The sequence below is a fragment of the Carassius gibelio genome, chromosome B16, assembly GCF_023724105.1.
Source record: "Carassius gibelio isolate Cgi1373 ecotype wild population from Czech Republic chromosome B16, carGib1.2-hapl.c, whole genome shotgun sequence".
NCBI lineage: Eukaryota > Metazoa > Chordata > Actinopteri > Cypriniformes > Cyprinidae > Carassius > Carassius gibelio.
The window spans coordinates 13,210,530-13,233,923 of NC_068411.1; the positions used below are offsets into that span (position 1 = coordinate 13,210,530).

Sequence of the window (23,394 nt, forward strand, 5' to 3'; positions counted from 1 at the left end):
ACACACACACACACACACACACACACACACACACACACACGCATGCATCTGTTAAATGTCATAATATCAGTGTTAATGTTATGGATTATTTGAGTACTGTCGTGCCAGAATATCTTATAAAGAACTTAACTAATTGTACAATTATTGTATAATAATGTTTTTGTATATTTTATACAATATATACAATTTACCAAAAAAGTCAAATTTGATATTAAAAGTTATATTCAACAAATGTTCAGTGCTTTATTTATAAACTCTGTAGCTGTTAATGTCATACTTTTCTGCATTTCTTCTAATATGCATGTTACTTTTTGACTGTTTTCTCTTCTTTCTCTTCTTTTCTCTAATAAATATTTACCTTTTGGTAGTAATTAATTGTGTGTTAAAACTGATTTTAAAATGAACAAGATTTGTAGGTTTAATGCAGGGTTAAACATAATAACCCAACTGGTTGGGTAAAAATAACCCAGCATTGGGTTTGTCCCTTTTTGACCCAGCGCTGGGTTGCCAAAATAACCCAATTTGTGTTTTTATCAACCAAGCAGTTTTTAGAGTGCATCTACGAGCAACAGTGGCATCAGTGTATTAAGCAAATCACTTGAGTAAATGATTCAATGACTCATAATTTATCGCTACCTACTGGTTTAATGGCTTAAAGGATTCATGAACTTCCTTTGTTTTTTCATTATTATTTTGTACTGTCCTTTGAGGTCCACTTATAATTGTATTAGATTTTTACATCAAAAACATGATAATTTAGAATAGGCTGTTTTCTGTCCTGTTTAGACCCCATCATCAGAAAGCTTTGTCGGCATGGTGGATTGTAGACTTTTATGTTTTACACTTTTAAAAATAAAGGTGCTTAAAAGGTTCTTCACATCGATGCGATCAAAGAACCATTTTTGGTTCAACAAAGAACAATTCAGTCAACGGTTCTTTAAAGGGGGGGTGAAATGCTCGTTTTCACTCAATATCCTGTTAATCTTGAGTACCTATAGAGTAGTACTACATCCTTCATAACTCCAAAAAGTCTTTAGTTTTATTATATTCATAAGAGAAAGACAGTCTTTACCGATTTTTCCCGGAAAAACACGACCGGCTGAAGGCGTGACATGTGGGCGGAGCTAAAGAATCACGAGCGCGAATAGGCTTTTGCGTTGAGAGCGTTTGGAAGTTGTGACATTACTGTGAGGAAAAAAAACATCATCCAAAACAAACCATGGCTAACAGTCAGATTCAGCCGTTTATTTATGATCCAGAATCAGATCCCGAGGCTGAAACTGAACGAGAGCAGCAGCAATGACTCGCTCCGAGCGGGGCTCGAACCCAGGTCTCCGGCATGGGAGGCGGATGCACTAACAAGGAGGCAGAGATATTTTAAGCAGATTTACTCACCGCCTGCGGTTCCAACACACGATCGTGACCCTTTTTCATTGGGATTGCATCATCCTTAAGAAATAAACGATTCGCAAATCCGGCGTCAAACAGGGCCTTGTTTGTAAACAAGCAACTTCGAAATGCAGGGAACAAACACAAACACTTGCACAACTCCGTTGATGCTCTGTAAAAATAAACTCCATCCACTGGTCCCTTAATGCTGTTTCTTTTTTGGTAATCTGTGCAGGGTTGTCTTGCCCTGGCAACCAAAAACACACGTCTTTTGTGACATTTCGCGACGCTCTCGCTCTGATCAGTGAACATCTGTTGTGCTCTCAGTGCTCTGCTATACGGGAGCACGCGCTCTTCCGGCAGACGTGCCCTTAGGACCCATATAAGGAAATTTCGCTCCATCTAACGTCACACAGAGCCATACTCGAAAAAAACTTTCCGAAACTTGTGACAAACCGGAAGAGGTTTTTTTGGAACAAAAATACTCCTTCAAACGTGCAACTTAATTTTTGAAACTTTGTCCATGTTTAGCATGGGAATCCAACTCTTTAACAGTGTAAAAAACTCAGTATGCATGAAATAGCATTTCACCCCCCTTTAAATAACTATCTCTTCTGAAGAATTTTCTTTTACCACAAAAAACCTTTTGTGAAACAGAAAGGTTCTTCAGGTGTTAAAGGTTCTTTATGAAACCTTTTAGACAAAAATGTTCTTCTGTGTAGTGTAGGTTACGTCAAAATATCAAGGGAATCTTTATTTCTCACTTCGTGAGCCCTTTAAATTGCAGAAATCATTAATCACCACTATGCCACTATCATTAATGAATAGACACTTATAATAAATTTAATAAACCTTTAAAGATGTAACTTTTTAACCTGTTAACTGTCACTCTGTCCCGTATATGGGACGCCTACGTTTACTTCACTATATTACAATTCAATCCTAATCTAATCATGACAAACTATATATCGTTGGAAATGTCTAAGACTCCCAAATATATATTTTACCAATGTTTTTTTGTTAAAAATTATTTAGGGAAAGTAATAGATTAATTTATGGCAAGAGTGCACCTCAAAAATCTAAATTGTAACAGGAGTTCTGACCTTTGTTGCCTTTTTCTCTATCACACTGTAGAAATCATCAGGAATGATATATCACTTGAAAACTTAAAATCTCAAAATCCATCCTTTAAAACCCATTTTAAAATCACACATTGCATTACCATGAAAATGATACATCAAAGGCATGTTACAAAATGTTTTCAGTCATGAATTATAAAAAAATTAGCTCTGGATCATGCACTTTCAAGTCTCTGTTCAAAAATGTGTGTGACAGTTAACAGGCTAAATAATGGCATTTAACATTGGAATTACTGGTGAAAAACTTCATTATCCACGATTCCACAAAATATCTCCACCAATCAGAGATCAAAATTTGAAATGATGTGATTCACCTTGTAGCTTTAATGAAGACTCTTTAATGAAAACTTTTTAAAATCATTATGGGAAAAATACTTGCGTAACCAAAGGCAGATACTGATGGAAGCCACTCCAAGGCCTGGAACTAACTATTATATTATGCTTTTTATTACACATGTGTTTGGGGAGGTGTTACTGAAATAAGTTGTAGTGTTGAAACGGTGAGTTTTCTGACAGTAACGTGGGACTGTGAATGTGCTGTAATGTGTGACAGTAAGTGAGAGGCATCCAGTGATTCACGTCACCTTCTGCGTTTCAGTCTTTTCAAACTGCTGAGATGGGGAAAGGGGAATTGTAAGAGCGTGACTTTTTCATATCCTCAGACGATTTTCAGAGACCTTAAAACATCAGATGGCCCTCAAACGCCACTTCCTCTAACAGTGACAGGAATCCTCAGTGTATGAGTGTGTATGAATGAGGTGTGTGTGCTTGAATGATCTCAGATTCATTTTGCAACAGAGAAGTGATTTCAGCATGAAGATCAAGAGTGGTAAGTCCGCCGTAAACCTGATAACTGGGACAAATGGGAATATTGCGTAAATATGAGTCTTAGCATTACCATAAAATTAAAGATATGTGCTAGACAGATTACATAGTAGAGTGTATTGCTGTAGATTTAAAAGTAACACTAAAGCATGAATCATTGTTTTTTTCTTTTTCTTTATTGGTTCCACAGTAAACATGATTTTCCCCCAAATGTTCTTGTAATGACAGGTTTAGGTGAAGGCTATAAAGCCTACATGGTACACAGATTCTATCAGGCTTCAGGATGGGGCAGAAGACATCACCCCTTCCCCTTTAAAACCCCAACCAGGCCAGGTCACTCAGTCTGGGGCTACGGTGAGTGGAATCATATTATCTGTCTCTCTGACATGCAAAGATTTCTTTTGCCTGAGTTATGAAACTTAAGAGACAGTATTACAGACTAATTGCTTACTCAGCAAAACTAGACAATACATTCTCTCTATTTGTGTTCAACGGTAAAAACGCCTAAGGCTCATGGGAAAAATAGCAGTTAACGTGAGAGAAATGCTTAATTTAAAGCTTCAAAAATAACGTGTTACTGCTGTATCTAGGATTTGGTGACATTAAGTAACATTTGATGTATTTTGGAAAATATGGTATTAGTATGAGGTTAGTGTCTCAGAGGCACTTCTTTTGCTGCTGTCGCATATGTAGAAAATTCACAAAGCGAATATTGCATCAAATGTATCTTGTGCATTATTTACAGCTAATTGTATATGTATTATTCAGTTGGTGTTATAAGTAAAACCCTAATAATAAGAGAGTTAATGGCAATTACTTAAAATCCTATTTAAATATTTGACATATGGATGAGACTCTGTGTTTTTAAACAAATGTATACTTTTATTCAGCAAGGATGGATTAAATTGATCGGAAGTTACAGTAATGTCCAAATGTTACAAAAGGTTTCCAATTCCATTTCCATAAATGCTTTTCCGTTGAACTTTCTTATTCATCAAAGAATATAGGGGGGGGAAATCACAGTTTGCATAAAAATATTAAGCAACAGTGATGTGACACTAATGACTGGAGTAATGACTGCTGAAAAAGGATGTATATTAAAATAGGATTAGGGTTCATAATAATAGTGTAATAGTAATACTGTGTAGTAATAATATGTTAAGTAATAACTGTTGCAAAAACAGCTCTTTTATGTTGCAATAATTTCACAAAATTAATTTGAATGCATTTTTGACCAAATAAAAGGCAGCCTTGTTGAGCATAAGGCACTTCTTTATCAAGTTCTTTATCAAAAAAAAAACTTTCAGTAGTATACATATACAACAAAGCTCTTTTTTTCTGACTTGTATATCCTCTTGATTCTTCATTGTGAAGTACTGGAGTGTGGGCAGGGACTTGTTAGCTGTTATTGTGAGAGAGAAACTTGGATGGGGAAGTGCAATGTGCCTGAAAGAGGAAACGCTGAAAGCTTCACACATCCTTGCACAAATAGGATAGTACATTCATGAGATGTCCTTTCACGAGCTTCCTGTTTGACTCTAAAAACTGAAAAGCTTCTTTTGTAAATTGTCGGTTTCCAAGAAATGGAACAAAGACACGTGTAGTAGGCCTGCTCTTACTAAATGGCTGATTAAGCCTAGTCATAAGAAAGACATATTCATCTCATCAGCGCTTTATATACTGAAGCATGTACCTCGAAGTATTTATTCCCTTGTCAAACCAAGTTAGGATTTAATGAACCCTGACAATAAGACCAGCGTGAGTCGATTTCACACTCGTGGTCCAGTATGGATCATGAATCATAGTGCCCCCATAATGATGAGCTTACATACGTACCAGTGATCTAATGTTAGATTGAATCCATTTGGAGATCAATCAATAAGAGTGCAGACAGGGGTGGAACTGAGCAGAACGAGAGCTATTGTGCTCTATATTGGGAGCCATTTCAGGCTTGACGCAGAACATGGTCTCTAAGCAACAGCATCAGATTTTCAAGTAACAGAGCTGTCTATATTTCCAGAGCGGTGGGTAAACAACTTACCTGCATTCACCAGCACACATCCCTGAATGCACAATGGACAGAATAGATTTATTTGGCATGGCACGCTTTGGTTGAATGGTTAAATATGCACTTGGGATTGAAAGGAGCCCTTAGAAACATGTTGATGGTCGGTGCAATCTCAATCTACAGAATTGCCTGTGGTGTGGCTGGATTGGTGAATTAAGCTGTGGCCAATGAGTTTTGCCACCTGTCGGTACAAGATTAAAAAAGTCTTCAACAATGTGTACAATGGACCGCATCTTTCGTTTCTGTCAAAACTGCTATTTATAAAGGCTTGTTGATGTGTAAAGAAGAAAAAAAAAAAGAAGAAAAAAATGGACAGATTTTGTGTCTGTATGTGTTCGAGATAGAAAACGTGTGTAAAAATGTGTGATAATTCTGTGCAAATGCATCATCTCTCAGCAGCAGTGGCCCTTCACACATGTCCTGCTCATCTCTGTGCTGCTGCTGTGTCCCGGCAGAACGGAGACGAGCTCAAATGACAGTCACACAGCTATTAGTCTGCTTACTCCAACCTTATGGATATGTTCTAAACTTACTGTACATCCCTGGGGTTGATTTGCAGATGTATATATATATATATATATATATATATATATATATATATATATATATATATATATATATATATATATACACACATAAAAGAAAAAAGTATATAGTAGTTAGATGATGATCAAATGAAGATAGAAGAGATGTGTTTTTAGCCATTTCTTGAGTTGCATCATCATTCATTTCCACCACAATACAAAAATTCTAACTAGATGTTTGTTGAAACGTAATGAATTTAGAGACAACAATGTCAGTGAAGTGCATTCTTGAATTTAAATGTGAGATGTATGAATCAATCAAATATACTTCAAGGCAAATAGCATAAAACTAATATTTTGATTGTTTCTTTTCCAGCCAAGCTGCAGCTGTAAGAAACATTATGAAAATTTTGCGTATAAAGTATATTCGGGACACAATTATTATTATTTATTTTTTGAATGAGCATTGCTGGTACTATGAACAACATTTCCACTGCACAAAAGGTTCCTTATTTGCGGAATTGCAGTTATTTTACAAACTGTTCATAGAAAGTTTATTTGAAGAACCCAAAAAAGGTTCATCAATGGCATCGCAGTGAAAATCCACTTTTGGAACCTTTGTTTTTATGAAATTAACCATTAGTGAGATGAGGGAATCCAAAAAATTTTCATATCTAATTTAAAATTCGGTGTAAATTACATTTACTTACGCCAGGCCAGGAAAATAATGCCTTGAATGAATGTCCATAGTTTTAGTATTCATTAAATAAACGAAAGAGAGATTCATTTCAAAAGGAAAGTAGTTTTTTGGGAATATCTCTGCTTATAGTGAGGACTGACACATTGAGTAATAATGAATGTAATTAATTATAACAGGACTGTCTGTTAAGCTGAGGGCAAGAGAAGTCTAACGGAAAGAGAACTAATTCTTACACTCTCTGGAGGGTCATAAACTGCCTCCGATATTGAAGGTTGAGTTATTTTAGGGCAGGCCTAATTTACTACGCCTTCTCTCATCTCCAGCTAATAATCTGAACCTCTCTCCGAAAAAGACTTGAATTTTTGGAATCAACTGCAGTATAATTTCATTAAATTACATTCTTTGTAATTTGTGTAATAGGCAGGATGTTAACATTGCAAAAACTGCTCGAAAACATCACAGATGCAATGTTCAGTAAGACAGGTGCAACCAACTGCATTCCATCTCAGCGGGAGATCTGTGATTCCCATTACCACACATACCTGTTTTAACCCTGATAGTAGTAACAGACATTTAGGGGTGACATCGACCAGGTCCCATCACCCTCGGGGGCCAGGTCACCACGCTCTGTGATTGGACGGCCCTTTGTTCTGGTCTTTTATGTGTAGTGCACCTGCTCTGGGCCTCCCTTGAGCAGTCCTGGTGAGTTATGGGATAGTGGAGGATAGAAAGGCGTGAAATGAGAAATGTGAAGTTGCTTTAGGTTTCCACATGATTTAGTCACACTAAGTGGTAGCCCTGTTTGGGTGTCTAAAGCAGGGCAGTGATGTACCCCAGATGTGTGTGACTGACAGGAGGCTTCATTGTCCATATTCAATCTATGATATAATATAATTTTAGTGACAAAGAATTTGTCCATCCATTCTACTGTGACACAATAACTGCCAAACAGAACAGATTAAAGCAACATGAGAAAGAGCATGACTGCGAATGTGATTTTGCTAAAATAATAATAAAAATAATAATAATAATAAAAAATAAACATGAAATAATATTGAGTAACTTCATTTTAGACATATGTTCACACAATAAAGTGAAAGTGACATGAAGCCAAATATTTTGTCTCATACCCAGAAATTGTGCTCTGCATTTAACCCATCCAAGTGCACATACACACTAGTGAACACATACACACACACACACACACACAATGCTGCTGTGCCCAGGCAGCAGTTGGGGGTTCGGTGCCTTGCTCAAGAGTCTCACCTCAGTCGTGGTTTCGAAGGTGGAGAGAGTGCTGGTTATTTAGTCCCCTCACTGACAATCCCTGACAGACCCATGACTCGAACCCGTGACCTTCAGTTTAAAAGTCTGACTCTATATCCATTAAGCCACGAGTGCCCAATAATATTCTATAATCTTAAAATACTTTTACTATAGTGCATGCTCCGTAAACTAATAAATGTAATGTTCACATCACAGAAAAATCTTCATATGTATAGCCTTTCTGTTTTTGTAAACTTGCTCGATAGCTCACCTGGTACATAGAGCACTGCACTTGCGATGCAGAGCACTAGGGTTCCATGAAACAAAAGTCATGATATAAAAGCTCAAAAACACAGAAGCATGCTAAAATGGAATGGTTACTTCAGCAAATGTGTTTTTAGTAGTGCTGTCAAACGATAAAATGAGATTAAATGCATCCAAAATAAAATATTTTGTTTACACAATATAGGTGTGTTTACCGTTTATATTTATTATTTATATATAAATACACACAAATGCATGTATATATTTCGGAAATAGTTTATGTTTGTATATTAAACATAATTATATATAATATAAATTATATGAATATAAATATATGTGTGCGTATTTACATATAAATATACAAATAACACAAATATTTTATGTAAACAAAATCATTTGACAGCACTAGGTTTTAGTTTAGGATAGGTTTAGGTGGTGCGTTATTTTCAAGTGCAATAGAAACATATAGTGCTACTGCCGCACCACATACAACAACCAATGTTAATGTTTAAATCTGTCAAACTTGCTTTAGCACTAATCCTGGAACATTTAGCTTTAAAAGTGTTGCAAAACAAGCAACATAATATAATTTTGCAAAAATCACATATTTTCAACAAGCCTGGACTGCATAAAACAGTAGGTGAAAATCACCCAAGTCATTACCTGGGTGACCAACTACTAAATGTGATTCCTAAGTGTGTATCTGATGATTTTCCATTAGGTAATGGATGACTAAGAGGGGATGTGAATAGATGTTAAAAGGCAGAACTGATGCTGTAGGTCATCTGAAACTGATAACATTTTGGAAACAACAGTTTCATTTTTTAATAAATTGGTCAAGAGAATGATTCAATGCCTCACTTAAAACAATTACTTATTTTGTCCCTAAATGAATTTTTCTTTGAATGATCTTTTATTGTGTTAATCTTGATGGTAATCTTTTAACACATGTTGTCTGCTCTTTATTTCTTTTCTTCTATAGCATTTGTAATTGATATAATATCCATTACAGAATGCTATTTCTATACGAGCTTATATGTACTTTCCATGCATTTCTAAATATTTTGCAACAGGTAGGCTACAGTCTTTCCATTTCTCTCGCTCTTCTGCTTATCATTTCTTGTCATCTGCAGCTTGATTATAAGGCTGATAAAGTCAGTGGATTTTCTCTCTCTGATCGCTGAATGCTATTTTAAGCCTTGCCAGAGTCCTGATGCCTGGCCAGGGATGCAGCGAGTGGCTCTGATGTCATGTTTACTTGTGCAGCTGTAAATTCTGTTTGTAGTGTAAAGTCAGCCCATCTTATAGTTACCCTTAAAGGAGAGACTGTTGCTTTTCTTACCAATAAAGTGCAAGAGAGAGAGGACAAAGATAGAGAGGTTTACAGCTTGTTAGTGTGGCTGACATCGCAGCGGTTGAGTTGGAAAGCCCAGGGCGGAACTAGATCTTGGATGAAAGGAGCGGTTAGGCTCTCTGAAACCACTCCTAAACACAGCATGTGGTGAATGTGCATGTGAATCACTGTGTGTCTATACATAAACATTCACTTCCCTTTGCAAATGGTAACTTTAGATGGTAGGAAAACTAAAAAGTGAGATTTAGTAATTAAAAAAGGAAACTTGTATGACTTTTTTTTACACCAAAAGTCAGTACAATGACCCCAAAAGCATTTGTACACCTAAGTCACACTTACATGCATTCAAGTCTTTTCATTGTATAATAAAATATAAAAACCAATGATTTTCACTTGAAAGAAATATAAATGCTTTTAAATGCTAGTAAAAAAAATATCCTTGATACCAGATGATTAAAATTATTTCTGAAAGGATGGACTCAAAGGAATAAAAGTGAAAAAATGTAAATGTACTCACCCTCAGGCCATCCAGAATGTAGATGAGTTTGTCTCTTCATGTGAACAGATTTGGAGGAATCACTTGCTCACCAATGAATCCACTGCAGTGAATGGGTGCCGTCAGAATGATAAAAACATCATGATAATCCACACATAATTCACGTGACTCCAGCCCATCAGTTAATGTTTTGTGAAGTAGAAGCTGTGTGTTTGTAAGAAACAAATCCATTATTAAAGTGTTAAGAACTGTAAACTGGCTTCTTGCCAGTTCATACCAGTTCATAATCCAAAATAACACATTTTGTCCAGAAAAGCAGTCCAGTGCTGTCCTTTCACATCAAAATCCACAGACATATTTGATCAAAACTGTTTTGGACTGTTTTTGCTTATAACAGTATTTGAGCTGTGCATATTTCTCACCTGAATCAGACAATACGACTTTTTCACTGGCACAAACCAAATTGTGGCTAGATAATTTTAGCTAGAAGTGATGGTTTGAAACAAAAAAATGTCTTGTTTAATTTGTTAATTACAAACATGCAGAGTTGTGTGAAGTATACTTGTAGATTACTGTGATGTTTTTATCGGATGATTTTGATGGCACCCATTCACTACAGAGGAACCACTGGTGAAATGCTTAATATGTTAAATTATATTATGGTGAAAAAACAAACAGAGCCACATCTCGCATGGCCTAGCTTTGAATACATTTTCATCAAATTTTCATTTTTGGATGAGCTGTTCCTTTAAGAGTTCATATACCATAATTTTAGCTTTCCTCTCTCTCTCTCTCTCTCTCTCTCTCTCTCTCTCTCTCTCTCTCTCTCTCTCTCTCTCTCTCTCTATATATATATATATATATATACAATTTTCATAATTAGGCTATATTTATTAGCTTATATTATTGACTAAGTGAGAAGTTTAATAAGGACTTTTAAGTATATTTTCCATATGTTATGCATATCTGTCTTATCTCAAGATTGGATTTGATCGTGCTGTGAAATTGTGTGCTTCTTATTCTTTATTTGAGTCTTTTGGGAAGGGACAGGAAGGAAGGCTCAAGAAGGATAAATGATGCAAAGGATGGATGGGGTAAACGTGCTTTCTAGAAACATTCTGTGGGAGGTTACAGCACTGTGAGCTTCTGACCAAATGAGTGGGTTGACCTGATGTGCCCTCTGATCTGTATCCCACTCCTCATAACAGGCTTCTGGAAACTCCTCTGACAATTAATAATGAAGACCCTCTACTCCCACACAACATCACAGGGATAACGAGAAGAGGAACAGAGAGAAGGGCAAAAGAGTTTGAAGATATTTAGAGAGAGAGAGAGAGAGAGAGAGAGAGAGAGAGAGAGAGAGAAGAGAGAGAGATATGCTCCCTGTAGAGTCATTTTAAAAAGTAGTTCATAATGATTATTTTTCAGATAAACAGTCAATGCACATTCCAAACACTGCATTCAGAGCCACGACAAGATTCACAATGTTCACCACAACAGTGTTTGGTCAGAAATCAGTTAGCAATAATTTATACTTTAATAGTAATAAATGCTTATTATTATTATTAAAGTATACTTTAATGTATAATAATATTTCACTATTCAATTTGATTTAGAAGAATAAAAAGAAAATCAGTTTGACAAGCATTTTGCCTTATATATTAATTAATACTATGAACTATAATTGTAATGAAGCATCAACAGAGTGAGAATCCATCTGCAGCTTTATTCCAAAACGTAGTAAACAGGCAAGGTCAAACACCAGCAAACACAACAGTGAAGGCAATCCAAATCGTAGTCAAGAGAATGCAAGGGTCAGGGCAGGTAGAAAACAATCAATAAGCGAGAGACAGTCCAAGGTAATACACAGATCAGGCACGGAAGGAAAACGCTCAGAAATGTACACCGGGGCAATACAAGACTTCGCAAAGAGGAAGGATCTGGGAGAAGCTTATATAGTCACCTAATTGGTGTCAGGTGTAGGAGTAATCAGGACCAGGTGTGTGGGTGTGTGTGTGTAAGTTTAGTCCGAATCAAGATCAGTACTTGGGCGAGAGTTCCCTCTGGTGACAAGCGGGAAGAACTGCGGGAGTCTTGTTCGTGACAGAGCCCCCTCCCTGGGAGCAGCTCCTGACGCGTGGAGGCAGATGATGCCGGGGTCTTCCCCATCGTCGAGGGGCCAGTTTATCTGGATGCATCCTATGAAACTTAGTAGTGAGTGTGGGGTCGAGGATGTCCTTAGCATTCACCCAAAAATGCTCCTCCGGACCGTACCCCTCCCAATCTGCAAGATATTGAAGGATGCCACCCCGACGTCTGGAATCGAGCAGTACTCGAACCTGGATATATTTCCTCGCCGTCAACCATGTTTGGAGGGGGACCCTAGTCACTGGTCTGCTCTTCTGGCTCTGCTCTCGGACCACCGGCGGGTTGGAGAAGAGACACATGAAAAGTGGGAGAGATGTGATAGTTAGTGGGTAATGCCAAATGGTAGGAGACTGGTATTACTTGTTTGGGACCCACATACCTGGGACTGAGCTTTCTACATGGAAGTCGAAGGCGGAGATCTCGGGGAGACAGCCAGACCCATTGCCCTGAACTGTATTCTGGATTAGGACGATGGTGACGATCAGCTTGAGACTTGACTTGAGCCAGTTGTTGACAGCGGGTACCTCAGTAGGTTCTCCTGATCATGGGAATAATGGTAAGTTGGAAGCCCAATATGCATTTAAACGGGTTGAGTCCATTCGAGGGTTTCTGTAGGGAATTTTGCACATATTCTGCCTACAAAAGGTATCGGCTCCAATCAGGTTCTGTTGACAGAAGGATCTGAGGAATCATGTAATTTCTTGATTCAGTCTTTCTGTTTGACCGTTGGATTGTGGGTGATATCCAGATGTGAGGCTGATGTTGATACTGAGTTGTTGGAAGAATGCCGACCAAACTCTTGAGGTGAACTGAGGACCTCAATCCGACACAATTTCATCAGAAAGACCATAGAAGCGAAACACAGAGTTACATAGAGCCTCAGCCATTTCCAGAGCTGTGGGTAGTTTGGGGAGGGGAATTAAACGGCATGCCTTGTGTAATGATACACACAAATCTCCATATACATCGGGAAGAAGGAGGCGGGAACCGGCGCACAATCAAAAAGCATTTTAATAATCAAAGCAAATACAAAACGGCGCGTCAGCCCCTCACGGCGACTGACGCGCATAAATAAAAAGCAAACATAAAATAATGTCCCAGGCCTGGTCCTCTCTCGTCCTTCACGGTCGTCACTCCAGTTTTATATCCTTCCATCTCCTACGTGGGACTCGATACCGACGGTGGGGCTCAGGTGTAGCTCATCTCCAATCACTACACCTGGCCTCACTCCTCGTTCCCACGCCTCTCGGCCCCGCCCCACTCGCCACATACCCCCATCGCCCCTCGCAGGCCGGGGGGTACTCCCGAGACTGCGCTCTACACCCCCCCCCCCCCTTCCCTCCGGGGGAGACCGCTCACGGGGACCTGCGGGAACCTGGGGGTAGGACAGACGAGGCGAGAGAAAAGGAGATGGAAGGAGGAGCGACAAGGACGAGAGAGGGGAGAGAGGAAAAAAAAAAATCCGGTTCCCAGACGCACTGCTGCTCGGCCCTCCACCAGCTGGGTGATCTCCTCCGCGGTGCCTGGCGGTGGCACTGGACGGCCCTCGGCGGACGGCGCGACACTCCTCCGCCGCCCGATGGACGGCGACGGCTCCTCCGGTTTTGGGCAGCCGGCAGGAGTCCCCGTTCCCTGCCCCTCCGGATTCCTTCGCGGAGGCGGCAGGCTCCGGCCCCCTGGCGAACGGCGCCGACTCCTCCGCTCCCTCACGGACGGCAGCCGCCCCTCCATATCGTGGGCGGCCAGCAGCGAGCTCGCCCGTCCCCGGCAACTCGCTCCAGCCCACCGCCTCGAGCGTCCCTGGCGGCACATACCTCGCCAGCTCGAGGGCACCGCGGATTCACCACAGCGGCGAGGGATCTTCAGCAGCACGTCCCTCCTTCTCCCGGGCTTCGGCACCACTGTAATGATACACACAAATCTCCATATACATCGGGAAGAAGGAGGCGGGAACCGGCGCACAATCAAAAAGCATTTTAATAATCAAAGCAAATACAAAACGGCGCGTCAGCCCCTCACGGCGACTGACGCGCATAAATAAAAAGCAAACATAAAATAATGTCCCAGGCCTGGTCCTCTCTCGTCCTTCACGGTCGTCACTCCAGTTTTATATCCTTCCATCTCCTACGTGGGACTCGATACTGACGGTGGGGCTCAGGTGTAGCTCATCTCCAATCACTACACCTGGCCTCACTCCTCGTTCCCACGCCTCTCGGCCCCGCCCCACTCGCCACACCTTGGAAAAACAATCTACCACAGTGAGTATGGTGGTGTTGTTATTGGACTTGGGGATGTTGGTGACAAAGTCAATGGCCAGATGAGACCATGGTCTATGAGGAACTGGCAAGGGGAGCAGTAGGCCAACTGGTAATTGTCTGGGAGTCTTATTTATATTGCAGGTAATGCAACTATGGATGTAGTCAATGGTGTCGCTTTTCATGGTTGACCACCAGAATTTGTTTTGAAGGAGATGGTAGTTGAAGGAGGGTAGCAGTGATCCCGCATGTCCCGAAAGACGTCATTGATGAAGGACTGAAACACAGGACTGTTAGCAAGACTGAAGGGAATAACAGAATATTCATACTGCCCGGTCCAGGTAGAGAAAGCTGTTTTCCATTCATCTCCCTCCTTGATGCGGATGAGATTGTATGCATTACGAAGATCTAGCTTGGAGAAGTAATTGGCCTTGTGAAGTTCTAAGGCCACTGGTACTAGGGGTATTGGATAACGGAATTTAATAGTAATGTCATTAAGGCCCCGGTAATCAATACAAGGACGAAGGCCTCCATCCTTCTTCTTGAGGATGGTCGATGGTCTGATGAAACCCTTGGAAAGCTCATATTTTCTCATGGCTTCAGACTCTGGCTGAGATAACGGGAAAATATGGCCCTTAGGGGGAGTGGTACCTGGTAGTAGATCAATGGCACAGTCGTTGGCCAGGTGAGGAGATAGCTCCGAAGCCTTGACCTTACTGAAGGCCTCTATGAGATCTGTGTATTCTGAGGGAAATGTGGTTGTTTGCTCCGATGACTCCGTGAGCTTGATGGCTTGAATTGTGCCTGCTGGCTTGTCGTTCAGACATCTGGTCTGACATGAGGGATCCCACTGACTGATCCGACCCTCCTTCCAGGAAATGAGTGGATTGTGTTGGCTTAGCAAGGGCAGTCCAAGAATGACTGGATTATGTGGTGATGTGATGATGTAGAAGTGAATGTTCTCTTTATGGAAGGTCTCTGTCACCAACAGTAGCTCCACAGAGGTGTGTAAGACCCTTCCATCTCCAAGAGGTCGTCCATCTAGCGCCTCCACTGCCAGCAGAGAATTACAAGGAATCATTGGAATGTTATGATGTCGGGCAAACTCATGTGACATGAAATTCCCCGCTGCCCCTGAGTCCAAAAGTGCTAAGGTGGATATATAATTTTCTTTAAGAGACAATTTTATGGGTATCTTTAAGCATGTCTTGGAGTAATATGCCTGAATGCGTGAACTCACCACAGAAGAAGTGCAAAGAGGTGGTCGTGTAGGACAGGAAGCCCGGAGGTGACCCGCTTGTCCACAGTAAAAACAGAGATGTTGAGTGATGCGGCGTTCACGCTCCTCTGGTGATAGTTGAGTATATCCAAGTTGCATGGGTTCCTCGGAAGGATATGATGAAGTGTTTACAACCGGGTGGTTAGTTGGAGTTTCTCTGACAGGGCAACGAGATCTAATCAGATTGCCAACTGGAATCGCCAGTTCAATGAATTGGTTCAACAATCTTCCCTCGTCCCTGCATGCCAGTTCAGACTGAAGTTCCAGACTGAGTCCTTGGCGGAAAAGCAGTGTAAGTGTACTCTCAACCCAATCAATTTGAGCTGCAAGAGTGCAAAAAGATAAGGCATATTCAGCAGCAGTGTTTCTGTCCTGACATAAAGCAAGTAACTGTTCATCCACACTTTTACCTCCTTCAAGATAGTCAAATATTTCCCGGAAACACTGGAGGAAAGTGCTGAAAGACGGGAAAGTTGATCCATCCTCCTTTACAACTGCGTTGGCCCAATCCAAAGCCTTCTCAGTCAGTAAAGAGCATACGAATGAAATCGTACTTATGTCCTTGGTATACATCACTGGCTGCTGGTTAACATACAGAGAGCATTGTAGTATAAATTCCTTGCACCTCATGGGATTTCTGTTGAATTTTTCAGGGAGTTCAGCAGAACTTTAAGGAAAAATACAATGACTATTTATTAATTAATTAAATACAATATAAAATTAATACAATAAATTCAAGTGGCCATTCAAAAATATAACAGTATGAATTAAATATGATTACCTTATCAGATGAAATAGACTAAAATGAGGTTTGACTGCGGTTCTAAGGCCAGTGATAGCGTGTAAAGAGAACTTGGTTCAGAGTCTAAATTTGTTCTTTTTAAAGGGGGGGGTGAAAGATAGTCTGTACCGATTTTTTCTGGAAAAACACGAGTAGCTGAAGGCGTGACGTGTGGGCGGAGCTAAAAAATCACGAGCGCGAGAAGGCTTTTGCTTTGAGAGCGTTTGGAAGCTGTGACATTACAGTGAGGAAAAAAACATCCAAAACAAACCCTGGCTAACAGTCAGATTCAGCCGTTTATTTATGATCCAGAATCAGATCCAGAGGCTGAAATTTAACAAGAGCAGCATCAGCAACGACGTCTCTATGTGGTATGTACTGAAACTGTATATATTTGCTTAGCGGTTTTGGAAAATGATTAAGTTCCACTTTATGTCGTTGCCTTTTTTTTCTTCTTTTTTTTTAAGCTGTACATGTGGAAAGTGCAGTTTGATGACAACATCGCATGTTGTTTACTTGATGTGCTTACGCGCCGATAGCTAAGTTAACAACACAGAGATATTTGAAGCAGTTTTACTCACCGCATGCGGTTCCAACACACGATCGTGACCCTTTTTCGTTGGGACTGCATTATCTTAAGAAATAAACGATGTGCAAATCCGGCATCAAACTGGGCCTTGTTTGTAAAACAAACATCTTCGAAATGCAGGGAACAAACAAAAAAACTTGCACAACTCCGTTGATGCTCTGTAAAAAATTAACTCCATTCACTGGTCCCTTAATGCTGTTTTTTTTTTCCGGTAATCTGTGCAGGGTTGTCTTGCCCTGGCAACCAAAAACACACTTCTTTTGTGACATTTTGCGACACTCTCGCTCTGATCAATGAACGTCTGTTGTGCTCTCAGTGCTCTGCTATACGGGAGCGCATATAAGGAAAAACATATAACATATAAGGAAGTCACACAGAGCCATACTCGAAAAAAACTTTCCGAACCTTGTGACAAACTGGAAGGAGTATTTTTGGAACAAAAATACTCTTTCAAACGTACAACTTAATTTTTGAAACTTTGTCCATGTTTAGCATGGGAATCCAACTCTTTAACAGTTTAAAAAACTCAGTATGCATGAAATAGCATTTCACCCCCCCCCTTTAAAAGAAGACCATACATCTCAGTCTTTCATTCTGAAAAAGCTCAGTTTTTATTATGCTGTCAAGCAAACACGAATCACCCTGCACTGAGAACGTCATTTATTCTTCTCTGCAAATGATAACAGGAAGAATTTGTCTTCTGTTCTGTTCACTGTGCTGTGCACTTCTCTCTGGGACATTTTTCTGGGAAACCTGATTCACCCTCGACTTGGAAAGCCACAATGGCGTAGGTGGTAACATCCAGGACAATAGCAGTCAAGGAAATCTGCCTTTTCCTTTGTTGCAATGTATAATTTCCTGTTTTTCCCCAACCCTTTACACATATACACAGAATGTGATGGGATCAGTTTTTATTGATGTTGCTGAGCTGAGCTTTCCTGAAAGCTTTTCTCTAAATGCAGAGGCAAGATCTGATTTACGGACTCAAATGAAACTAAAGCTGTTATGTAAGAAATGTTCTCAGTTCAGTTACTTTTATTTGTCTCTTGCTACTGTATATGGTTTATATGGTTGGTATAAGTTTCTAAGCAGAGTTTAGAACTGAACTTTTTTTTACGTCTTCATTGTTTATGCTTCTGTCCAGTGATTTCATTAAGAAAACTTCAATCATATATTGTGTTACACATGGAGACTCAAACCAAGCAAAACAATGATTATTAACATTTTTCTAGACTGAGTAACTTGTGGTTGCGAATCAGATATTATCCCCAGAATAGTATCTTACCTAAATAGGTAATGGATTAAGCATTACTGGATCATCAGCGGGAGGGATGAAAAGAAGGTTGTGTGTGTGTAACTGTGTCTGTCTTCTCGTGTGCATGTTATACAGTGTATATTTGTGATTGTTGACAGATATTTCCAGTGTGAGGGCTGAGGTGTGTTGGGAAAGCAGACTTCAGCAGGTTAAAAGTCAGAGAGAGGCTGTGTGGTTGTGCTAAACCCTATCTAGCCTGACTGTTATTCTGAGGTAAATCAATACGCTCCAGCAGTCATGGTCTGATTGATCAGGGGGATTTCAGTGAACTGTCCCTTCCCTCCCAGTGACAAGCACAGCAACATGTCTATTTATAGAGCTTTATCAATACAGCACTGAAAGGACACACAGCAAAGCCTCTTCAGAAACAGGCAGAGAATGGAGAATACCAACAGAAATGGGCCAAGGAGAGATTTCCGATGTCACCATGGCTGCAAATGGCAGCGTTCATCTGGGGAAAAAGAATCCTTAACGGTGATTTGAGATCATTTACACAGAATATTCTTCAAAACCGCAGATAATAAATTATTCAAATGGCAGAAATACTTTTTCACCAACAGAACCTGTAATTTATGCAAAACAAAAATGATGTAATATGCGTTTTCTCCAAGGAGGTCTGTAATACTTACAGAACCTGTTAGCATTTCCATTCATCTCAGTAGCAGTTGATCAGAATAGTGCACACAGCCTTGGAAAGGCCCTCCAAAAATTGCCTATTATATAATAAGACTCTCATTTATATGTTTGCAAAAAAAAAACTTGAATGGCCATTGATGGAGAAACAGCCTTTTTACCAGAATAATAATGAATGGATAATAATATATTTTTTTTTACAAACCAAAACACATTGTTGACAATGGCCTCCATGTCCCTGGGGGCAAGTGGATTTTAAATACCATTTCTGAAAAACTTATTTTTATCTTTGATAATTATTGTAGGTTAAAAAAAGAGTTTGTCTAAAATGGTGAGGCAGTAACCACCTATTCATATCTAAATTTGCTTAAACTGAGTCACAACTTCCACAGATAGTTTCCTTTAAAATGGAAAATTCTATAAACCTCATGTTGCTGCAACCTATGACTAAAACCTGCATCAGTAATTTTGTCTATATAATGAAAATCAGTGGGGACCAAAGTAGTTTTGACTTTCATTGAAGGGCTGTTGCTAGCAGTTATTTAGGTAATTAAGTAATTGGTTGATCATTCTGACAATTAATAGAGTAATCGGATTATTAGCCTTTAATTTTATGTAGTTATAAAGACAGACCTAAGCGAACAATAGCCTTTAAAATAATTTAAAATACATGAGACAATAATAACAAAACTGTTAAAATACATAATGTATAATAAACAACAGAGCCAATGTACATTGTGCATTAATGTCTGCAGAGGTGGGGTAGATGTGTATTATATGTACATGAAAACTGTGTATCATATACACGCCAAGAAATTGCATATCATATGCATGTGAAAATTGTGTATTATATACACCCCAAACACATGCATATCACATGCATCCCAAAGTAAATTTTTGCATATCAAACCACGATTTTCTGTTTTTATTTGGTGTACTATTTATACGCATTTTTATGAGACTGGGCTCAACGGTTCATGTGGAGTAGCATTTACTGTGAACGGAGCCACTCGCACGCATGTAACCAACATGCAGGTAAATAATTAAAGTCCATATATTAAACATATATTAAACCCGATTTGATTAAAAATCTATTTAATTGAATCATAGACTTTGTGAATTCACAATAGCATTATGTTTTGTTATGATTTTTAAATGGGTTTAAAGGGGTCATATGATGAAATTTCAATTTTTCCTTTCTCTTTGGAGTGTTAAAAGCTCTTGGTGATTAAAGAAGATCTGTAAAGTTGCAAAGACTAAAGTCTCAAATCCAAAGAGATATTCTTTATAAAAGTTAAGACTCGTCCACATCCACCTAAAATGGCTTGTTAAACACCCCCACATCTCTACATCGTTACATTTACTCATTTAGTAGACACTTTCATCCAAAGCGACTTGGCCTGATCTTCTTGATGTTGAATAAAGCAAATCTGCAGGACCAGACAGTTTTAGCAATGTGGTCTGAGAAAGTCAGCTGATCATCAATCATAACGCCAAGGTTTCTGGATGTTTTTGAAGGAGTTATGGTTGATGTGCCTAACTGGATAGTGAAATTGTGATGAAATGATAGGCTTGTTGGAGCCACAAGCAGATCTGTCTTGGCAAGGTTGAGTTGAAGGTGATGGTCCTTCATCCAGCAAGAAATATCTGTTAGACAAGCTGAGATGTGAGTACCTACCATCGGATCATGAGGATGGAATAGAGTTGAGTGTAATCAGCATAGCAGTGGTATGAAAAGTCATGTTTCTGAATGACAGAATCTAATGATAACAAGTAGACAGAGAAGAGAAGTTGTCCAAGAACTGAGCCCTGAGGTACTTGCACACCTCACCTCTCCAAGATACCTTGAAAGACCTATCTGATAGGTAAGACACAAACCAGTATGTTTCCAGAGATGCCCTTAGTCAGTAGGGTTGACAGGAGAACGTGGTGGTTAACCATGTCAAAAGCATATGGGAAGATTAGCAAAATGCCTCCCAGATTTTCACGCACAGAAAGAAGGCATACCTTTTATTCTGATTGTACAATTGTTGTTTCTGCCGACATCCTGTGTTTGGCCTTCCAAAAGAGGATGATATCCGCTTTGTCATGCCTGGACCTGATCTGTGCTGGTAGCTGAGGAAATACATCAACTTTGCACTGTGGATCACCGGATCTGCTTTCACTGTAGATGAAGCGGAGTCCAGCCCGGGGTCGACATTTATGGTTGCCATAAGCCCAACGGACACTCCTTCATAGAAACCTCTGGCCACGCCGTTCTCAAGCTCGCCTGTCTCTGCTCATTCAAGCCAGCCTCTGCTCACTCAAGGCCACTGTGTGTGACACTGTTTTGTTGAGAAAGCGAAACTACTTTGTTTAGCCTTCCAAAAGAGAACATGACTAGAAATCATGTTTATATCACATTTATAATGGGTTTTATGTTTATGTCTCGTCACGCTGGCCGAACAGGGCATCACAGTATGTTAAGGGGCATAACATCTCCGTCAAAATGCACTGGATAACTGGCCAATCACAGCACACCTCACTTTTCATATCGATGAGACTTGTAAAAATCGACATGTTTCAGAACGCAGGGCTTAGAGGAGAAACAGTAATGTACAGTATGTGGAAAATAATGTTTTTTTAACCTTAAACCAGATAAACACATTTCATTTACACCAAATACACCAAATAATGTTCTTTTTAGCAGCATCATATGACCCATTTAATACCATGCAGCCTTGGAAAATATTCCAATAATGCATTTCATGGATTCTTGTATATGAAACGGGCCACTTCTGGTATTTTGCTGGTTATTGATAAGGACAAAATGCAATCGAGGAATTTTTTTAATCCAGTACTCAAATTAAATCAGGGAATCGTGCCCAATTTAATGTTATGGAAAACATACCATACCTTAAAATAACTTGAAAAATCCCTTAAAATGTTTCCATGTGCATCTTGCCAAAGAAAAAAAGGTTTTGAATGACATAACTTGAGTAAATGATAACATTTTATTTTTTTTTGATTAACAAACCCTTTAAAAAATAGTCGCATACGTCCCCTGACAATGTGTGTCAATAGGGTTGTCTTCTTTGCTGTACAATTAGACACGTCCATTGAAATGTATGAAGTAAACAGAAAAAGCACTTTCTGCACATTATCTGATCCAAACCGCAAAGTGCTCTCACCCTCAACCTAAATGTCCTGCAGGAAATACCAGCTGAGGCTAGACGGAGTAACCTAATAAAGCCACAGCACCTAAATCATCACACAGAGCGGAAACATGCCCCTAGAATACAGCCAGATGGAGATGCTAATTGGGTTTGGACCTCCAATAAACAGTGCTGATGCCTTTGGGCTTCTACGTGGCCGATCAAGTAGCTGTATGAGGATGGAGGTGGACTCGGGTGACGAATTCACACACAGTGAGATTGAACAGCTCTTTATGAAGGATGAAAAGGCAGTGAGCAGAGGAAAGAAAACCTCAGAAAGAAGGTAGGAGGAGGGAAAGAGAACTGATGCAAGTGTGTACGCGTGAACCTGAAATGTTGGCAGTCTGTCTGTGAGGCGTGTTGCCCCAGATGAGCCGGGACCCATGGGAGGACAGAGATTTCTCGTCTGTTTCCAAGTACAACTACAGCTCCGGGCTCCCCTGCCACAGGCAACCTGAAACGAGTACATCCCGCTGTTAACGCCACAAACAATTATGATGAAACTCTGAGGGGAGCAAATACGTAGCCATGCATACACAGCAGATATAGGTAAACCAACATATTTCTGGAGGGAAAATTGCTTGTTGTAGATACTCACAATCACACCCCCTCATTAATTTCCCCTTTAGCTATCTAAATGATAATCTGGGTTGTTATTGTAAACTAAAAATAAAATTAAGGTGAAAAAAAAAATAGTTTCTATAATCAAACTATCTTCACAGGAATTTAACCATCTGTGTTTTTGTGTTCCAGACAAACTGTAGGTGCTGTCCCATTATTTCTGGTAAAAAATAAAATAAAAATGTAGTTGGTAAAAAGGTCCATTGTCAGTAGTGTAGCAATATACTTTATGAAGAGCTCACACAGAAGTCCCTTCAAAACCAAGCAGCTTGTTTTTGGTCCTTTGTGAAATCCGTGGGGAAATACTTATGAATTTTCGTGACCAATTAGAATCTGTTGCGAAATCTGTGTGGGGAGATAGTTTTGAATTCGCTTGTCAAAAATTCACCAGACAACAGGAAATTTGACTGCAAAACAAACCAAAAATTACAGTGGATATGACTTTAAGGGACAATAATGCTCTGTTCATTATAATCATGAACTGCATTTTTATCTTTTTTGCTGCTTTCAATGTTTTAGCTCTTAAAAATCTGGCAGAAAAAGTTTCACTCATC

The 23,394-nt window shown here is 39.5% G+C and overlaps 1 protein-coding gene across 3 annotated transcripts in view; it reads left to right on the forward strand.

Annotated features, from left to right (window-relative positions):
- The first annotated feature begins 3,142 nt into the window (after positions 1-3,142).
- Positions 3,143-23,394, forward strand: part of hdac9b (histone deacetylase 9b) — a 53,493-nt gene continuing 33,241 nt past the window's right edge. The window contains exons 1-2 of one of the 3 annotated variants that reach the window (XM_052578239.1): positions 3,143-3,357; positions 3,582-3,707. In XM_052578239.1, the coding sequence (XP_052434199.1) occupies positions 3,282-3,357; positions 3,582-3,707 (202 nt within the window). In that variant the 5' untranslated portion in view covers positions 3,143-3,281. The remainder of the gene's footprint in view (positions 3,358-3,581; positions 3,708-23,394) is intronic. The other 2 variants (XM_052578237.1, XM_052578238.1) reach the window with 2 other exon arrangements.